At 45.4% G+C, this 14,584-nt stretch overlaps 2 protein-coding genes across 9 annotated transcripts in view; one reads left to right on the top strand and one right to left on the bottom strand.

Moving 5' to 3' along the window:
* The window catches only part of CUNH7orf50 (chromosome unknown C7orf50 homolog), a 101,636-nt gene that overhangs the window by 15,135 nt on the left and 71,917 nt on the right, over positions 1-14,584 (bottom strand). For 3 of the 8 annotated variants that reach the window (XM_052679895.1, XM_052679897.1, XM_052679898.1), the window contains one exon: positions 3,054-3,229. In XM_052679895.1, coding sequence (XP_052535855.1) covers positions 3,054-3,229 — 176 coding nt within the window. Of the gene's footprint in view, positions 1-3,053; positions 3,230-3,349; positions 3,402-5,123; positions 5,151-5,731; positions 7,060-9,390; positions 9,509-10,082; positions 11,052-14,584 lie in introns of those variants that run through there. The other 5 variants (XM_052679896.1, XM_052679900.1, XM_052679899.1 and 2 more) reach the window with 5 other exon arrangements.
* The window catches only part of GPR146 (G protein-coupled receptor 146), a 32,471-nt gene continuing 27,779 nt past the window's right edge, over positions 9,893-14,584 (top strand). Inside the window, 1 exon segment of the mRNA XM_052679915.1 lies at positions 9,893-10,017. The gene's annotated coding sequence lies outside the window, so the exon portion shown is untranslated.

Here is a 14,584-nt window from a genome sequence, read left to right as displayed (position 1 = left end):
GCAGCCACACCATTTCCCCACTCAGTGCCAAACTGTCTTGCTTCTGTGTTCCGAAATGTGCCCTTGATTTGTGTCATTGTGGCAACCATCTTATTTTTACTTACTTTCTTATTTTCTGAGGAAGTCTCTGACATGCTCACCTAAATTTAAGGCAGCGATACAAAAGCAGGCAGAGGAAACCAGAAAGACAACGCCTGGGAAAACACCCTGGTGACACACAGAGCTGGTGCCATATAAATCCTGACAGAGAGAGAAGAAACGCACTTTAGCAGCTTATTTTTCCAGTGTGAGCACATGGTAGATAATATTCTAAGGCTCAGGTAATTCACAGCAATATCCACACAGGGCTGTTATCTATTCCTTCTACAAGAGATGCCATCTTTGTAATTCCACGTACTTGGGGTGACATCTGTTCTCATTTCTATTACTTTGATGGGTGATGGAGAAACCCATATGAGCAGATCCATAAAGCAGCAACTTGCTGAGCTAAGTACAGCAATAGAAACATTTCTAGAGGAGAGCGACGTGCCAAGGCAAACAAGTTCTGCCATCGTTTCAGCACCACTGAAGGTCAGTTGGGATATAATTACGTCTAATTAGAATTCTCATGAATTGCGTCGTCTTTTCACTTGAAGGCACTTATAGCTCAAAAAAGTATGAATTTTATTTCCTGTTTTCTAAGAATCAAAGAAAGGAGGCATTCTGACCTTGGATTCAGATGTGAATCATCCTAAAAGAAAAGAAGCATGTCATTGTTAGAAGGAAAAGGAAGAGCTCTGTGCAACCACCAACACCCAGCTCTTCCCTCCTGCTTTGCTGCTCCTTTCTTCCTGTTCAGTAACGTTGTTGGTTTTTTTTAAAGCATTATTCCTCTTTCTTTTTTCTCCTTCTCATAGTTACATAACCCTTCTGTCTCCCTTTTTGCTTTAGCACCCTATTTTAGTCCTCTCTATCTTCAGAGCTGCCCGCCTGCTGTTCTTCCACGTAAGATGTTGGTATTTCTCCCTGACGTTACTGCTAGAAACGGAAATCCAGTTTTCTGCTGAAGAATTCCTCTTCATTTCATCCCACAGACTGGAAAAGAAGGCTCTGCTGACCGAGAGAAGCACTACCTCTTAAAAAATGTATGACCTACAAAACAAGCAGAATTTTCCCTTGCATGTCAAAAGTCTGCGTGTAACAGAACTCTTTCAGTGAATGATTTCTAACGTTTTCCTTTGAAAGTTATCAAACTTAAAACAACTTCCTGTCAAAGCTGAAGCCTCAGTTGTGCTCTCGTGCTGTGAACAGTCAGTTTCTTCACTAATAAAAATGGCTGCTTTAATTATTATATGGTACTTCAAGTTCCACCTGTAATGCAGGAGATTCACCTGTCATCAGGGAATTAAGAGGCCACCTCACTTAGCACTATTTAACGTCACGTTTTCTGCTGTAGGTGGGGCAAATCATAAATCCACAGCGCCCTTTTGTTTACCTCCCACTGCACTGTGCTCCTGCATCTGTAGGATGACCTTATCCTTCCATGCGTCATTCACACCTGTAGCCCCACAAAAACACACAGACTGAAATCCCTGACCCACTGAAGTCGTCAGGGCTTTTACAGTGGGCTCCCAAGGACACGAGGAGGTCACAGCACATATGGGGCAAAACGCACCCCGTGGTTACGTTCATTTGGCAGTTCAGCATCTTACTGCTATCCCTGATAAGTGAACAAAATTCAAACCATCTGTTGCTGACATAACCCCAGACAACGTGCTGCCATACCCAGAGCTGTGGGGCTCTGCTATTACAAGACCATGCTGTGTAGCCAGCACACTGCTTCAAGGTCATTTGGTGCAGGTTAAACTCTGCAGTCAAATTAGTTCAAATATAGTTTCACTCTCATCTAACAAGGCACAAATCCATACAGATAGAAGCAGAATATCAACCAAAACCCCACAGCTTGTTCCTTTGCTTTCCAAACCTGAAAACCATTATGTCTAGATCCGCCACTTACTTGCACACATACCAGAGTACAGTTGGAGCAGATGGTTCAAAGATAACTTTCAATCCATCTGCAGTTCAAAACAGTGGTGAACCATTCCAGCTGTTTTCCAGATCAAAAATATTATTGTCATTGTGCTATCGCTGCGTGCTGAGGGTTATGTAACAAAAATGCACATGTCCCTCTGCCTGGAATGCAATTAATTTCCTCCCTCCCCACTGAGAGTGGTAAGTAACAACTCAGACAGTCTGCATGCTTCAGTTTTAAGCATGGCCAGAGATGCAGCGATGGAATTATTCCCCGTGGTAACCCACAGCTGGTAACACGCCAGCCCTCTGCAGGTCTTAGAAACAGGGTCTATTCTGTTCAGGGAAAAAACAAATATGACTTTCCTGCTTATACACGACCTCTTACTGTCTGCAGCGTACCATGAATGCTTTGTTTCAGCTATTTTAAACATAGATGTTTCTTTATGTTGGAATTCAAAGTATTCGAAATCACTGTGCTAGCTAAAGTAATTGCTTCCGATCCGAAATAGGCCACTGGACTCCCTGTATACTTTGGTATGCAGAAGTGAGGCACTGTACACTATTCACTTTAACATGGTGGCATCATCGTGTCTTAATGTACAAATATCCAAATATCATGCATTAGGTTAAGTGAAGAGTCCATAATGCAATTTGCTTACATATAGAGAACACCCAAAACTCCTTTGCTTAAAACAGTGCACTTAAAACAAGTTTCCTCAGTGCAATATTTTCTGTAATACGCCCTTCATCTCTGTGAGTGCAGCTAATCCAGAGATATTTACATCTGAACTATACGACATTCAGGAGAGGAACTGTCTGTCTATAAAACGTTTGTGCCGTGCTCAACATCCTTCAGTTGTTACTGTGCTATACATAAAACGAGGTGAAAGGGTGTCAACTGAAAAGAAGCTTTAGCTTATTACTTAACTGCAGCAGTTTCCTTTAATGCCTTATTTCTTGGGTCAGCTTGCTCAGGATTGCTGGCTTGGTTTACAGCTTGTTTCTGCACGGAGCACCTGCAGTGCTGCCAGTGGCCTTACCTGGTTAAATAGGCCAGAGCCAGTTCAGATCCTGACAGCTTCTTGGGTTCTGCTTTCTTAGTAGAGATTCCAGCTTCCCTCATCAGCTTTTTTTCTTCTTTCTTGCGCTCCTTTTTCAATTTTCTTTCCAATTTCCTCCTTTCCTCTGGTGTAAGATCTTCCTCTTCATCTGCTGCCTGAAACAATAAACATTTAAATAAAGCGATCCTGTTTCTATAGGAAGGTGAACAAGACATTCACAAATGCAACTGAAGGGCACAGTTAATATTTTAACCCAGCAGCTTCAAGCTTCATACTTTTACCATACACCAAACTACGAAGCTTCCACACTGTTCAGCTCACATAACTGTAAATGCTGCAGTCTGCAGAAGTCAGCAGAGGCCTTTTCTGTCCTCTGTAGATGAGAGCACTGAGCTCAGCAGTACAGCAATCAGAGCAAGTACCTCCTCTGCTCGGCATTAAACATCATTTCCAAGATTTGTTGTGCTGTTTGTGCTCTCATAGCAAGGGATATGTGCAGCAGAGGCTGTTCACAGCGGAGGGAGGGTATGGAATTTTTTAGCACATACACACGTATATGGGAACAGTGCTCCCTTAAGACTGGGACTGGAAGATCACACTGTCCTGGACTGAGAAAACCTCTCTCTTCCAACCATGGGCCTGAGTTCCCTTTTGCCAGAAGGGAAGATGTGACATCTACCATCTTCCTACAGCTCTAGGAGATCCTTTGGCAATCCTGGGTAAACATGCACAATCCTGCATAAACAGATCTACAGATATAAACCTCAAGGTTGGAACTTCTACACACTTTCAGACAAAACAGTTCTTAATTCATCTTGAAAGCCCAATCACTAAAAATTTACGCAGAACTATACTGAAAACGAAAATGTTTCACGTGCAGCAGAGGAGCATTCAGCAAATACACTGAGTTGATCAGGGTAAGATCACGCAGTGTAGAAATAAAGAGCTGCTCCACAACAAGCCGAGGCATACCCCAGTGATTCCCAGCACTGCTCATTCATCTTTCCAGGCAGCAGTCCCTCTGACTTGTTAAGTACCAACTGGAAGCATGAAAAATTCCAGCTGAATCGCTGTTACTCAACGTTCCCCCGTGATTTCCACATCTCAGTACATTTTGTTTTCCTGTCTGAACACTCTGCAGTCCAAAACCAGCAGTGTCTGTGCTTCCTCTCCTCAGTGACGCTCCAGGATAAATGTCAGATCCACCGGGCCTTCAGATCTATCAGGTGTTCTGAGATCTAGCCTTTGCAGGGCTCTGTGGTTACCTTAGACAGACCTCCAGGACAATGCAGAGAAAGCATCTCAGGAAGCAGTGAGGAATTGGACACAGCCAAACCACCTCTGCTGTGCAACTTCTCAGATACAACTGAGCAACAACGACAACAACAAAGCCATCAAGTTTTGCAAATGAGACTCTTACTCTCGGTTTGAAAGTTTCCAAGATGAAGAGCAAAGGGATGGCGCTAATTCCCAGCTTACATGATCATCGTAGAATCATAGAATGGCCTGGGTTAAAAAGGACCTCAAAAATCACCTACTTTCAACCCCCCCTACTACGTGCAAGGTCACCAACCATCAGACCAGGCTGCCCAGAGCCACATCCAGCCTGATAGTTACAGAGCTCACACAGTCCCAAACAGAAGTGTGATGCCTTTGCTGTGGTTTAAGGACCCAATGCTTCCCAAGCATGAGCACCAAGCACTCCCCAGCTGCTAAGCAGTGTTACTGCTGCTGACCTGCAAAGCAAAGGCCAGGTAAACAGGGCAGCACCTGAATGCAGTCTGATCTGGCAAAGGCACCTGCCGAGCACCACAGTTGGTTCAGTGTTAATTCCTGCATCAGCTAAGCCTACTTTGACCCACCCTTTCAACTCTGTGTTTTCAAAGACCAAATAAGGATGCGAAAGTGGAGGTCAGAATAAAAGGCAGTAAAGAGGATTTGCTTTTTTGTTTGGTTTAAAATGCTTTTAATTTCTTGTTATGGAAAGCCAGCATTCACCCCCCCAAAAAAAACAATGCATGTTGCATTTGCCTGGATAACAATTCATACCTCAAATAACATCTTGGAGAAGGTAGGTATGTAACTGTTCTGCAGGAAGCAACAGTTTCATTGGAAAAGCCACGGTGGTACTCACTGAAATAACAGCCCCACCACAGCCCTGAGCACCGAGGGTGGTCGTGCATGAAGTGTTTGTGAAAGATGACTGCAGCAGCTGTCCGACAGACGACACACTACGCTTAATCTTCCTTTAAAAATAACGTAATGAATTTGTTTACTTTTCTGCAAGCCATGAAGCTTTCAAATAAAGTGCCCGTGGCACATCATTAGAGCTGCTCTGATAAAGAGGCCTCCGCTGCCTTGGACTTACAGTAACTGCTATCTCTGTACCTTCCCCTCCCCCACACATTCCTCACATTATCAAAAAGCTTTTTATCCCTCTCCCGACTGCTCCATTAAAAACAAAACAAGTTGCTCCCTCTCCATAAGTGGGTCCCAACATAAATACCAGGCCCTCACAACGCTTGTTTCCAGCCTAACAATTTGGGCACTGTGGGCTATCTGAAACACGAGCATTGTTCTCCCTTCGGGGCTGGAACCTTTCCAGGGCTGAACGAGTGAGGATTTACAGCTTAAGGTACCCTTCCCATAGCACATACCATCATTTGGTCCAACCAAAATGGGACTCGTGAGCTCCTGTTGGGAGTTCCCAGCACGCGTCCTGCAGTTTGCTCAGACATCTCTTGTTGCAGATGCACTCTGATCCTTGATTAGCACTGCGTACCACAGTCTGTCCTTGACTGGTTTTTAACGTGAAAACCTCAAGTCTCAGTTGGTTCATTAAATGTATGCGTTTGGGAGCACATTCTCCATTGAAGTTAGTTTTACCATAATTATAAAAGCAATCATAAAACGAACACAACACAGCACAACAGAAACCAATCTTCCCCAGAATGTGGGACTCAAAAGAAAGCAAACCCAAAGCTTGCCAGGAAATGGAAAGCCTCCCAGCTTTTCCTTCAACTTAAACGCCCTCTGCTATGGAACTCTACTGATGCATCTCTCCTTCAAGTCAGAAGCATTATTTTTTCATCTTGCTTTCCCTGTCCCATTAGCACGACTGCTGTTCTGGAAGATGCGTGCAAAGTTTGTGAGCCATTCAGATTCCAACTCTTAGCAATAGCTCATTATTTAAATTAAAAGCAACACGAAGCAAAACTAACAGCAACCCAAACGCTAAACCCAAAAACCAACAGGGGACTCCATTGTGCCGAGGCCATAAATATCCCACGTTGTCTCCTTCTATATTTATAACGTGACACCGCAATTTGTAGCGCTGCAATTTATCCTCACTGCACCATTGTAAAGGCCCTGTCTGAGCGTGCCATACACTTGTTTATTGACGTGATAAATTTAAAACACGTGCGTACGAAAAACCACAACGCCTGCTTATGTGCAAAGCCTGCAGAGAGCTCCCGCAGCACCTTGGGCCGTGGGCTCATTAGGTCTCCATCTCCACGAGGTCAGGCCAGGTCAGCACACTTGAATGAGTGGCACTGAGAGGAGAGGCAGCGCTCTGGCATGATTAAGGAGGTGGGAGCCTTCCATTGGAAGTTTTCCAGAAGGCCTGAAAAGGGGCTGTAAAAGGGGGATTGCCATTGGGTGCCATGTTTTGAAAAGGACCCTCGGATCTTTAGCTTATGTGCTCAGAAAAATCACTGTCGTACTTCTGAGGGAAAGAAGACATGAGCTCAGACGTCTTCAAGCAGATTGCAAGGGTTCATGCCACACTACATCGCCCTGCATGCGAAGGACTGGGACTGCCAATAGAGCCTTTCATCAGTGCCAGCCTCAAAATTTCCAATTTGCATGTAGGCTTTATAATACAGAATAAATAAATAATCTGAGACATCTGACTCAAAAACTCCACAGGCCTCAGCTGTGGCCGTTTTAGAGATCAGTTAACACTTTCCATTGTTATTTGTTATCTGAAAATATCGCATATAAATACTTTACAGGTTGACTTTAGCAATGAGTTTACCTCTCATAAAGGGGGAACCACTTCAAACTGAAGTGAGCAGGGGATGTAGCAGTGTCACGCAGAGGGTGGTGAGGCACACGAACAGGTTGCCCAAGGAGGCTGTGGATGCCCCATCCCTGGAGGCATTCAAGGTCAGGCTGGATGTGGCTCTGGGCAGCCTGGTCTGCTGGTTGGTGACCCTGCACAGCAAAGAGGTTGAAATTTTTGAGGTCCTTTTCAACTCAAGCCATTCTATGATTCGATGATTGATTAAGCAATCTTGCTAAGCAGTTCCAAACTGAGAATACCAACCCTTACAGTGAGAGGGACTGGAAAAGCAGAGGTGATGGAAGAGGAAACCTGGCAGAGGCGACAGGAAGAGGGCTGGAGAAAGGAAGGAAACCGAAGTGACTGTTAGCACCAATGAGCCCAGTTCCTCCCAAAGTCAGAGAGCTGCTATCTCCTTCTGCCAGCACAGCAGCAAAGCAAGCAACATCAGAAATACGGGGGAATCAATTTTAGCATGCCCGACAGTGACAAATAAGGCTTATAAAGAAGGCTTCACGTTTGTGAACTCCAAAGAGAAAGAAGGTGGAGCGGGGATACAGCTCGCTGCACAGTAGCAGCACTGTGTCGCTCTGTTTGCTCATTAAGCCGATGTTATTTCATAACCTTTAACATAGAGCAATCTCAAAGTGGCTTTGTTTGCTGCCCAGGACGACTGGCCCCTCACACAACAGGCTCTGCCTACCTCCTGCCCCTGTGTGCCCTGCCTATCATCCCAGCACACAAAACGTTTCTGCCATACACAACGCACACGGCCACCCCCAGATCCACTGCAAAAAGCAGAATCTATAACCACGGATCAAAACCTGCAAAGAAGAAAAGCTGGCAAATCCTTCGATGCAAGGTTTGTAAAAGAAAGGCTGACAAATGATTTACTCTTTGAGGCTTGCCAAAGAGCCGCACCGCAACCGCAGCTATAGAACTGACACTAAATAGTTCACAGTCACACTGGATTTAAATAACTATGTTCTATCATTTAGCACCTTGTGAAAATAAAGGGCATACAACATTTCACTGCCACGCAGAAAGCAAGCTTTGATTCAAAGTAAATGGCTGTGGAAATACATTGCCTTATATCTCCTCTGTGGACTTACAGAGGGAGATTTTTTTTAATTACATATCGTACAAAGAAATAATTAACATTTTTCATGAAAGCCAGCTGTTGTTGACATCTCAGCTCTTGGCAACAGAAACGCTGGGAATACATTACACTGAGTTGATTTGGAAAGGTTTGTATGGATGCAACCCAGGCAGAAAAGCCTCAAACAAGTTCTGCAGGAAGCCAGACTTAAATAAGAACAAGCTTTTTATCTTCCTGATCCAGGAAAGGGTTTTTTTAGCAGTTGTGTCAATGTAAAGAGCAAAACAAACATGTCCTTACATACACAGGCACGGCAATCGGGGGCACTGGAATTTGCAGCTGTCATTTGCAATGGGTGCACCTTGAGATCAGACAATGAGCAGCGATGTGATCTGTACGTGTTGCACAGACCTACACCCCATTCTGAAGAGCACATCAAGTGTAATCATTAGGCACTGCTGAATAAGAAGAAATCCAGCTATTTACTAATTTAAATGAAAGCATTTACAGGCACGCAGAGCAATAAGCCTTACAAAAGGAGCTTGTTGCGTTCCACTTTATAGATTGTTTGCTCCTGTAAAGTACATACTGTAACAGATGAAGCTCGAAAGCATAAATTAGGACCACATTCTAGTTCTCATTTTTCTCCACCAGTATCAGAGTCCTAAATGCAACACAAATATTTAAGACAACGGCACGACTGCAGCTCAGGGAATGCAGTTCTGCTTCATTTGCAACTCCAGCACTGCCAGGAATGTTTGAATATTTGCAGAAGGATTTTGCTTACTAAGGCTGAGAACCCTTAATTAAACCACATTCACCAATCGGGGCAAGAGAGAAATGAGAAAAAGGGGAAAACAAAAAAGGAACCCTCGGGAAGCATTTGTATCCACATCCCCGCGGCTCACCCGCAGCCCCCGCAGCCAGCAGTGCACGGGGGGATTTTCACAAGCAGATGAGGCTGTCTCAGCAGCCAGGCTGCTATCACACCATCGTCCCCCCCGGGTGCTGACGGCCCCTCCCGGCTCTATCTGGCTGTGGACTCAGCGAAGGTAGAGGCAGAGAAGCTGTTTTGAAATCAGTGCTGGAGGGGGGGGGGGGAGGGAAACAACAACAACAAAAAAACACACAACCAAAAAAACCCAACAAACCACGAGCTCCATCTCCTCCAATGAAAGAGGTACCACAGGGTGTAGGCAGGTTGCCAGGCGCGCTCGGCAGCGTGACCGCACTGCATTGAGTTTCTTTAATGAAAGCCAGGAAAGAACACATTACACAGTGTTTCTTCTGCGAGCTCGCTAGCCTCCAGTGATTGAAATCAATAAAAACAGTCGGCAAGGGGCCCAGTGGGGGAAGAGAGAAACCTCCACTACGGCATTCAGTTTGCTTTGCACTTTCTCCCTCCCCCCTGAAGTTAAACTCGGATCACCATGACGAGCTGCTCGGCTCCCAGCGCTCGCACCGGGCTTTGAGGGCAGGGAGCGCCTCGGCTCCTGCCGCCCTGCTCACAGAACCACGGCGTTGTGTGCATACCGAATCCCTCCCGGAGAAGTTCACCGGACAAGTGCACTGCCCCGCACCCAGAAGGGGAAAGCCCTGCAGGAGGATGGTAGGGGAGCACGGGGAAGAAGGAGCCATCTGAGCCAGCGGGAGCCCGCGTCCTGGTGAGGATGCCGAGCCAGGGGACCTGCGGATCTGCTGGCAGCCAGCAGCCCAGCTCACAGCGACCTGCACCGTAGGGCAGCCCAGCGCTCAGCAGCACATCAGCGCAGAGCCAGGTAAGCAGGAGCCACGTTTAACCCTTCTCCGCTTTGCGCCCGGTATCGGACCGGGATCTCCGCACCCCGCGTCCCTCCTGGTCCCCTCCCAGGTGTGCCGGCGCTAAACTCGTCCTGCCGGAAAGTTGCGTGGGGCCGCTGATCCTCGCTGAGCTACAAAACGCGCACAAAAGCCCTTTGTTTGCTAGTTTTGGGTCGGATTTGCTCGCTGACAAGGTGGTGCGGGGCCATTGCGTAACCCCCGCGCTGGAGCACAGCCCTGGGCTGCTCGCAGCGATGGGACGCAGCCGCGCTGAGGCTGCCAGTAATGAATTTCTAATGGGGTCCATACTTATCTTTGTTATTTATGTATTTTAATCGCCATAGCAGCCACACACTCCATACTTGCACCGAGCTCAATGTGCTGGTTTGTACCATGAAATACAACTACTTGCATGCACGTGGGTTTCTTGGGTTATTATATTGACAAAGAGTTTGTAACCATCCTTTAATACAGCCAAAGGGGCTTTGGGGCACACTGTCCAGGAACGATCAACATAGGTTTACTCAAACCTTTTTTATCCTACCACGAATTCAGTGCACGCTGTTTTCCTATAGACTACCCCTATAAAAATGGGAAAGATGCAGATCATGACTGTGGACCCCCCAGTCCTTCACAAGTTTTTGGTCAGCTTTAAATAACATAATCTACCTAGATACCGGCCAGGCATGGAAGGTGATATCAAAACTTGCCTTTTGCTGGGTCAGCAAAAATGATGGTGGCTCCAACTCTTTCCCAGCGATGGCAGGAGCTCAGTGGGATGGCCGAGCAGCTGGAACCTGCACAGCCTCCATCCCATGAGGGCAGGCACAAGGTCTGACAGGCTGACAGCCCTCCCCATGCCTCCCACTGCAGTGCCCCAAGGCAGGGCGTAAGGGGAGCTCAGCAAGTGCATCTGTATGGGGGCAGGTGCAGCTCTGCTTCTTCCCTGCAAAACAGCCTTTCAGGGGTGCCTGGATTTTACATGGAAATGTAAATGAGGGCCATGCTTTAAAGTGATGTAGAGAACATCTATGTGACTAGGTCTTGTTTCTGCAGAGAGGTTTGCTGAAACTTCTTAAAGCACAAACGTTGCGGAAGCAATCCTTAAACACCAAGAAGCTTTGCAACTGATTTTATCAGTCCAGTTTTGTACTCTTTGCGAAAAACAGTCAAAAAAATTACAGATCTAAGAAAACGAAGAACCAGAAAAACCCAAAGTAGCGATTCAGAAGAGAAAATGGTCCCTTCTGACTTTTGGGGCATACCCACAGGCCCACCATTCGCTGTACTGTCACAGCATTCAGAATCCCATCAGTGATCTGTCTGTCCCTGCAGAGCCCTTGCAGAAATCCCAGCACCCGTTTGAGGCTTCAGAGCAATCACATCCCCCCAACCTGCAGGACTGTTTTCCATTGCTCTCAAGGCTAAATTTATCCTTATGCAGTGGAAGCCACTGAAGTCTTTTCTTAAAATCTCAAAAAAGAAAAGCTCGGGTGGGACAGACAATGCACATCATTCAAGTTCTAATGATATTCCTCCCCAACAGTCTGCCAGCAGAATACATACACATCATCTTTACAGCAGAGCGCAGGGGAATGTGTTGATAGCTGTATGTTTCAGAAGCAAAGTGGTCTGAGATTCCCTCATGCTGTTAACAGAACGTGTTCTTTTCAAGCACACAACAGAGAAAAAAAGCAGCATGCATTCTCTTAGAAGCAGCTTGAAGCAAACACAGGTACTGTAGCTGCCATACCACAGAGCAAGATTTGTCCACATTTTTCAGTTGCCCAGTGGCATTTAAGCAGATTCACTGAGCAGTGACCCAGTCTTTGAAACCCTTCCTTTACACTATGGAGACTGGGAAGAACCCCGTGTTGCTTCTTGAGCTGGATGCAACAAAATAGGACCAGTGGGTGTCTTTCCCACATTTCTACTAGAATCATAGAATTAGAGCTAGCATTGATAACCTCTTATCATGAGAAGCACTTCGCCCTCAGCTGTCTGCAATATGGTCAAGAGATCCTAATAACACATGACAGTTATCCATACAACAAAACACACTGGTAAAAGAGCTTTTTGAAAGCAGCATATAAGATCATGCAATCATCACCAAAGTAGGTGAAATACTTTCATAGGCACAAGGACAAACGCTTCGTTTTTATCTCTCCTCTCTACATCTTAATGAAAGGAGAGGTCTGGAATTCTACGAAACGATTTGAATGACTCTTCCAAAGAGGCTGAAATTCAACAATGATGACAACAACAAAGTGCAGCTCTTGGGATGTGCTGGGCTCCAGGGTAAGCAGTCCTGGGCGAAACATAATACTTGTGTCTGCACTGGGAAAAAGAGAGTTTCCATCCCTTTTGAACCAGCATGATCTGATACCTCTAGAATACTGCAAAGCTTTCAGATATCTCCTTTCTTAATTACACCAGTGGATTGTGTTGACAGTGCTGGAGTCATTCAGTCGAGTATATTTAGTCTGCTCCATTTCAAGTGACAGCTTCCCTGTGATGTACCTATCCTGGCCAAAAAAATGGAACGTAACTAAATATACAGTTGAAAAGGTGCATTTCCTCCCTGATCTACAGGAAAGACCAGTGAAACTGAAGATTAATTCTTAAATGAAAAACAGATGTGTATTGATCCCTAAGGAAGGCAGTTTACCTTATAATTCCAATAGGTTTCACTAAGGAAGAAAATTTTTGTTATAGGCAAAACACCTCCACCATCAACAGCTTCACTTCCCAATTCCTGTGAAATAATTATTCCTGCAAAATATGTATAATTTCCATGAATAGACCACCTGCGTGAACCTGTTTGAAGAAAGAAGTGCTGTAAAGCTGCATTCATACCTCCTGCACAGCTCCATTCCCATTGAACATTCCAATCCAAGTTTGGTCTCAAAGAGAAAGGGAAAGGAAGGATGTTTCCAGGAGACAGCACACACTGCAGCACCTCGCCTTCCTCCCGGCCTGCCTGCTGCCCTCCCACCCACAATCACACCCTGGTTTGCTCACCTAGCTCCATCACCTGCCCTTGATGCAGCCCAGGATACAACTGGCCCCCTGGGCTGTGAGCACACCTTGCTGGCTCACGTCGAGTCCTTCATCAGCCCAACCTGTTCTGGCTGACCAAACACAGCTGGTATGAAGCAAGAACCAGAACTCATGACTTGCCAGCTTGCCGTGGTCTCCTCAGAGCTCCTTAAGAAAACTCCATCCACAGCTTGCTCGTTCTTAACGTCTCTGACATTAAAGTGCAATCTCTTCCTGAATCCTATTTAGCAACATTGCCCTTAATTCTGTTGTGAGTTTTTATAGCATCATGTGTGCCTTCGTTATGGAGAAGGAGCAGAAAATTGGAAAACAATTATAATTTAAGACCCTACATTAAAACCTGCTGACTGTTTAGTAGAAAAACTCCACAAAAGCTGTTTGTGTTTCCACGCTCCATACTAAAGAGTGAATGCAGCACAAAACAAGTTGTGGTTGCTTTGAAATTAAGACAGCTAGCAAGTTATCCTACAATAACATTTGATTCATCTACATTTCAGTAACAACCAACTTACACACGCTTATAAGGGTAACACTATGATTTATGTGAACTGAATTTATAGCTCACTTTGGTTTTACACTGCTGTACTTTCCTATTGAAAATTAAGCTGAATATCAAGATGTTCCCTAAAATGCATTAATAAAATTGCAATTGCTAAATTGAAAGAAAATCTGCTTAGGCAAAGAGGTACTCCCTTCTTCCCTTCTGTTTTTTAAGCCATCTTTAGAGATCAGTATTTTCCCTTGGAATACTGGGAGCAAAAACCATACTGGAAGGTTGCAAGGTAGCACTGGTAGTATTGGCTTCCTCTCAACGAACCGTGACAAAAATATTTCACTTCTCACATCTTCACAAATCCCCTGCATGAACTCTGCATTTACTTACAGCTTCCACAAAATCTGCCACTGACTTCTCTTAACTGACTCACAAAATTCCACGCCAGCCTGGGATTGCCGACCTCCCTTCCACCCTACATGAGCGTGATGTGCAAATCCATGATCGGTTCCAGCTTTGCTTTTCCTGCCTTGGAAAGTGTTTACAGCATCATTCCATTTTTCTGTACCTATACACTCAGACCTTACTATAATTAGCTTTGGGATACAACTGGAAACAAAAGATAATATTCTGATTCATGAAATGCTGTCATGGCAGGAAGCATGGTTCACGTTGGCAGTTTTAAGGCAAACTCCACAACTTGCCCAAAGCAACAAATACAGAGCAGAGGTGGAACTCCTCACCTTCAAGTTGCCTAACTTTCAGGCAAACGTCCAGCCAGAAAAATGTATTACAGGATGACGTTCTCTCCTTCCATACAGTGCATCTTTAGACAAAAAAATCAAACATTCCCAAACTATTTTGCTTTGTATACCTTTTTGCAAGCCAGCTCTGCTGCAGGTTACTGCAGCTGCCCCAGCTGGCTGCGCTCACACAGCCCCAGTGCACCTCCACCCAGCAAACCCTGCAGCAGAGAAAGCCTAAAGAACAGC

Source organism: Tympanuchus pallidicinctus, unplaced genomic scaffold (genome assembly GCF_026119805.1).
Source record: "Tympanuchus pallidicinctus isolate F22 unplaced genomic scaffold, pur_lepc_1.0 scaffold18, whole genome shotgun sequence".
Lineage (NCBI taxonomy): Eukaryota > Metazoa > Chordata > Aves > Galliformes > Phasianidae > Tympanuchus > Tympanuchus pallidicinctus.
Note: the sequence above shows the minus strand (reverse complement) of the source record. Positions and strands in the feature narration are given on the sequence as shown.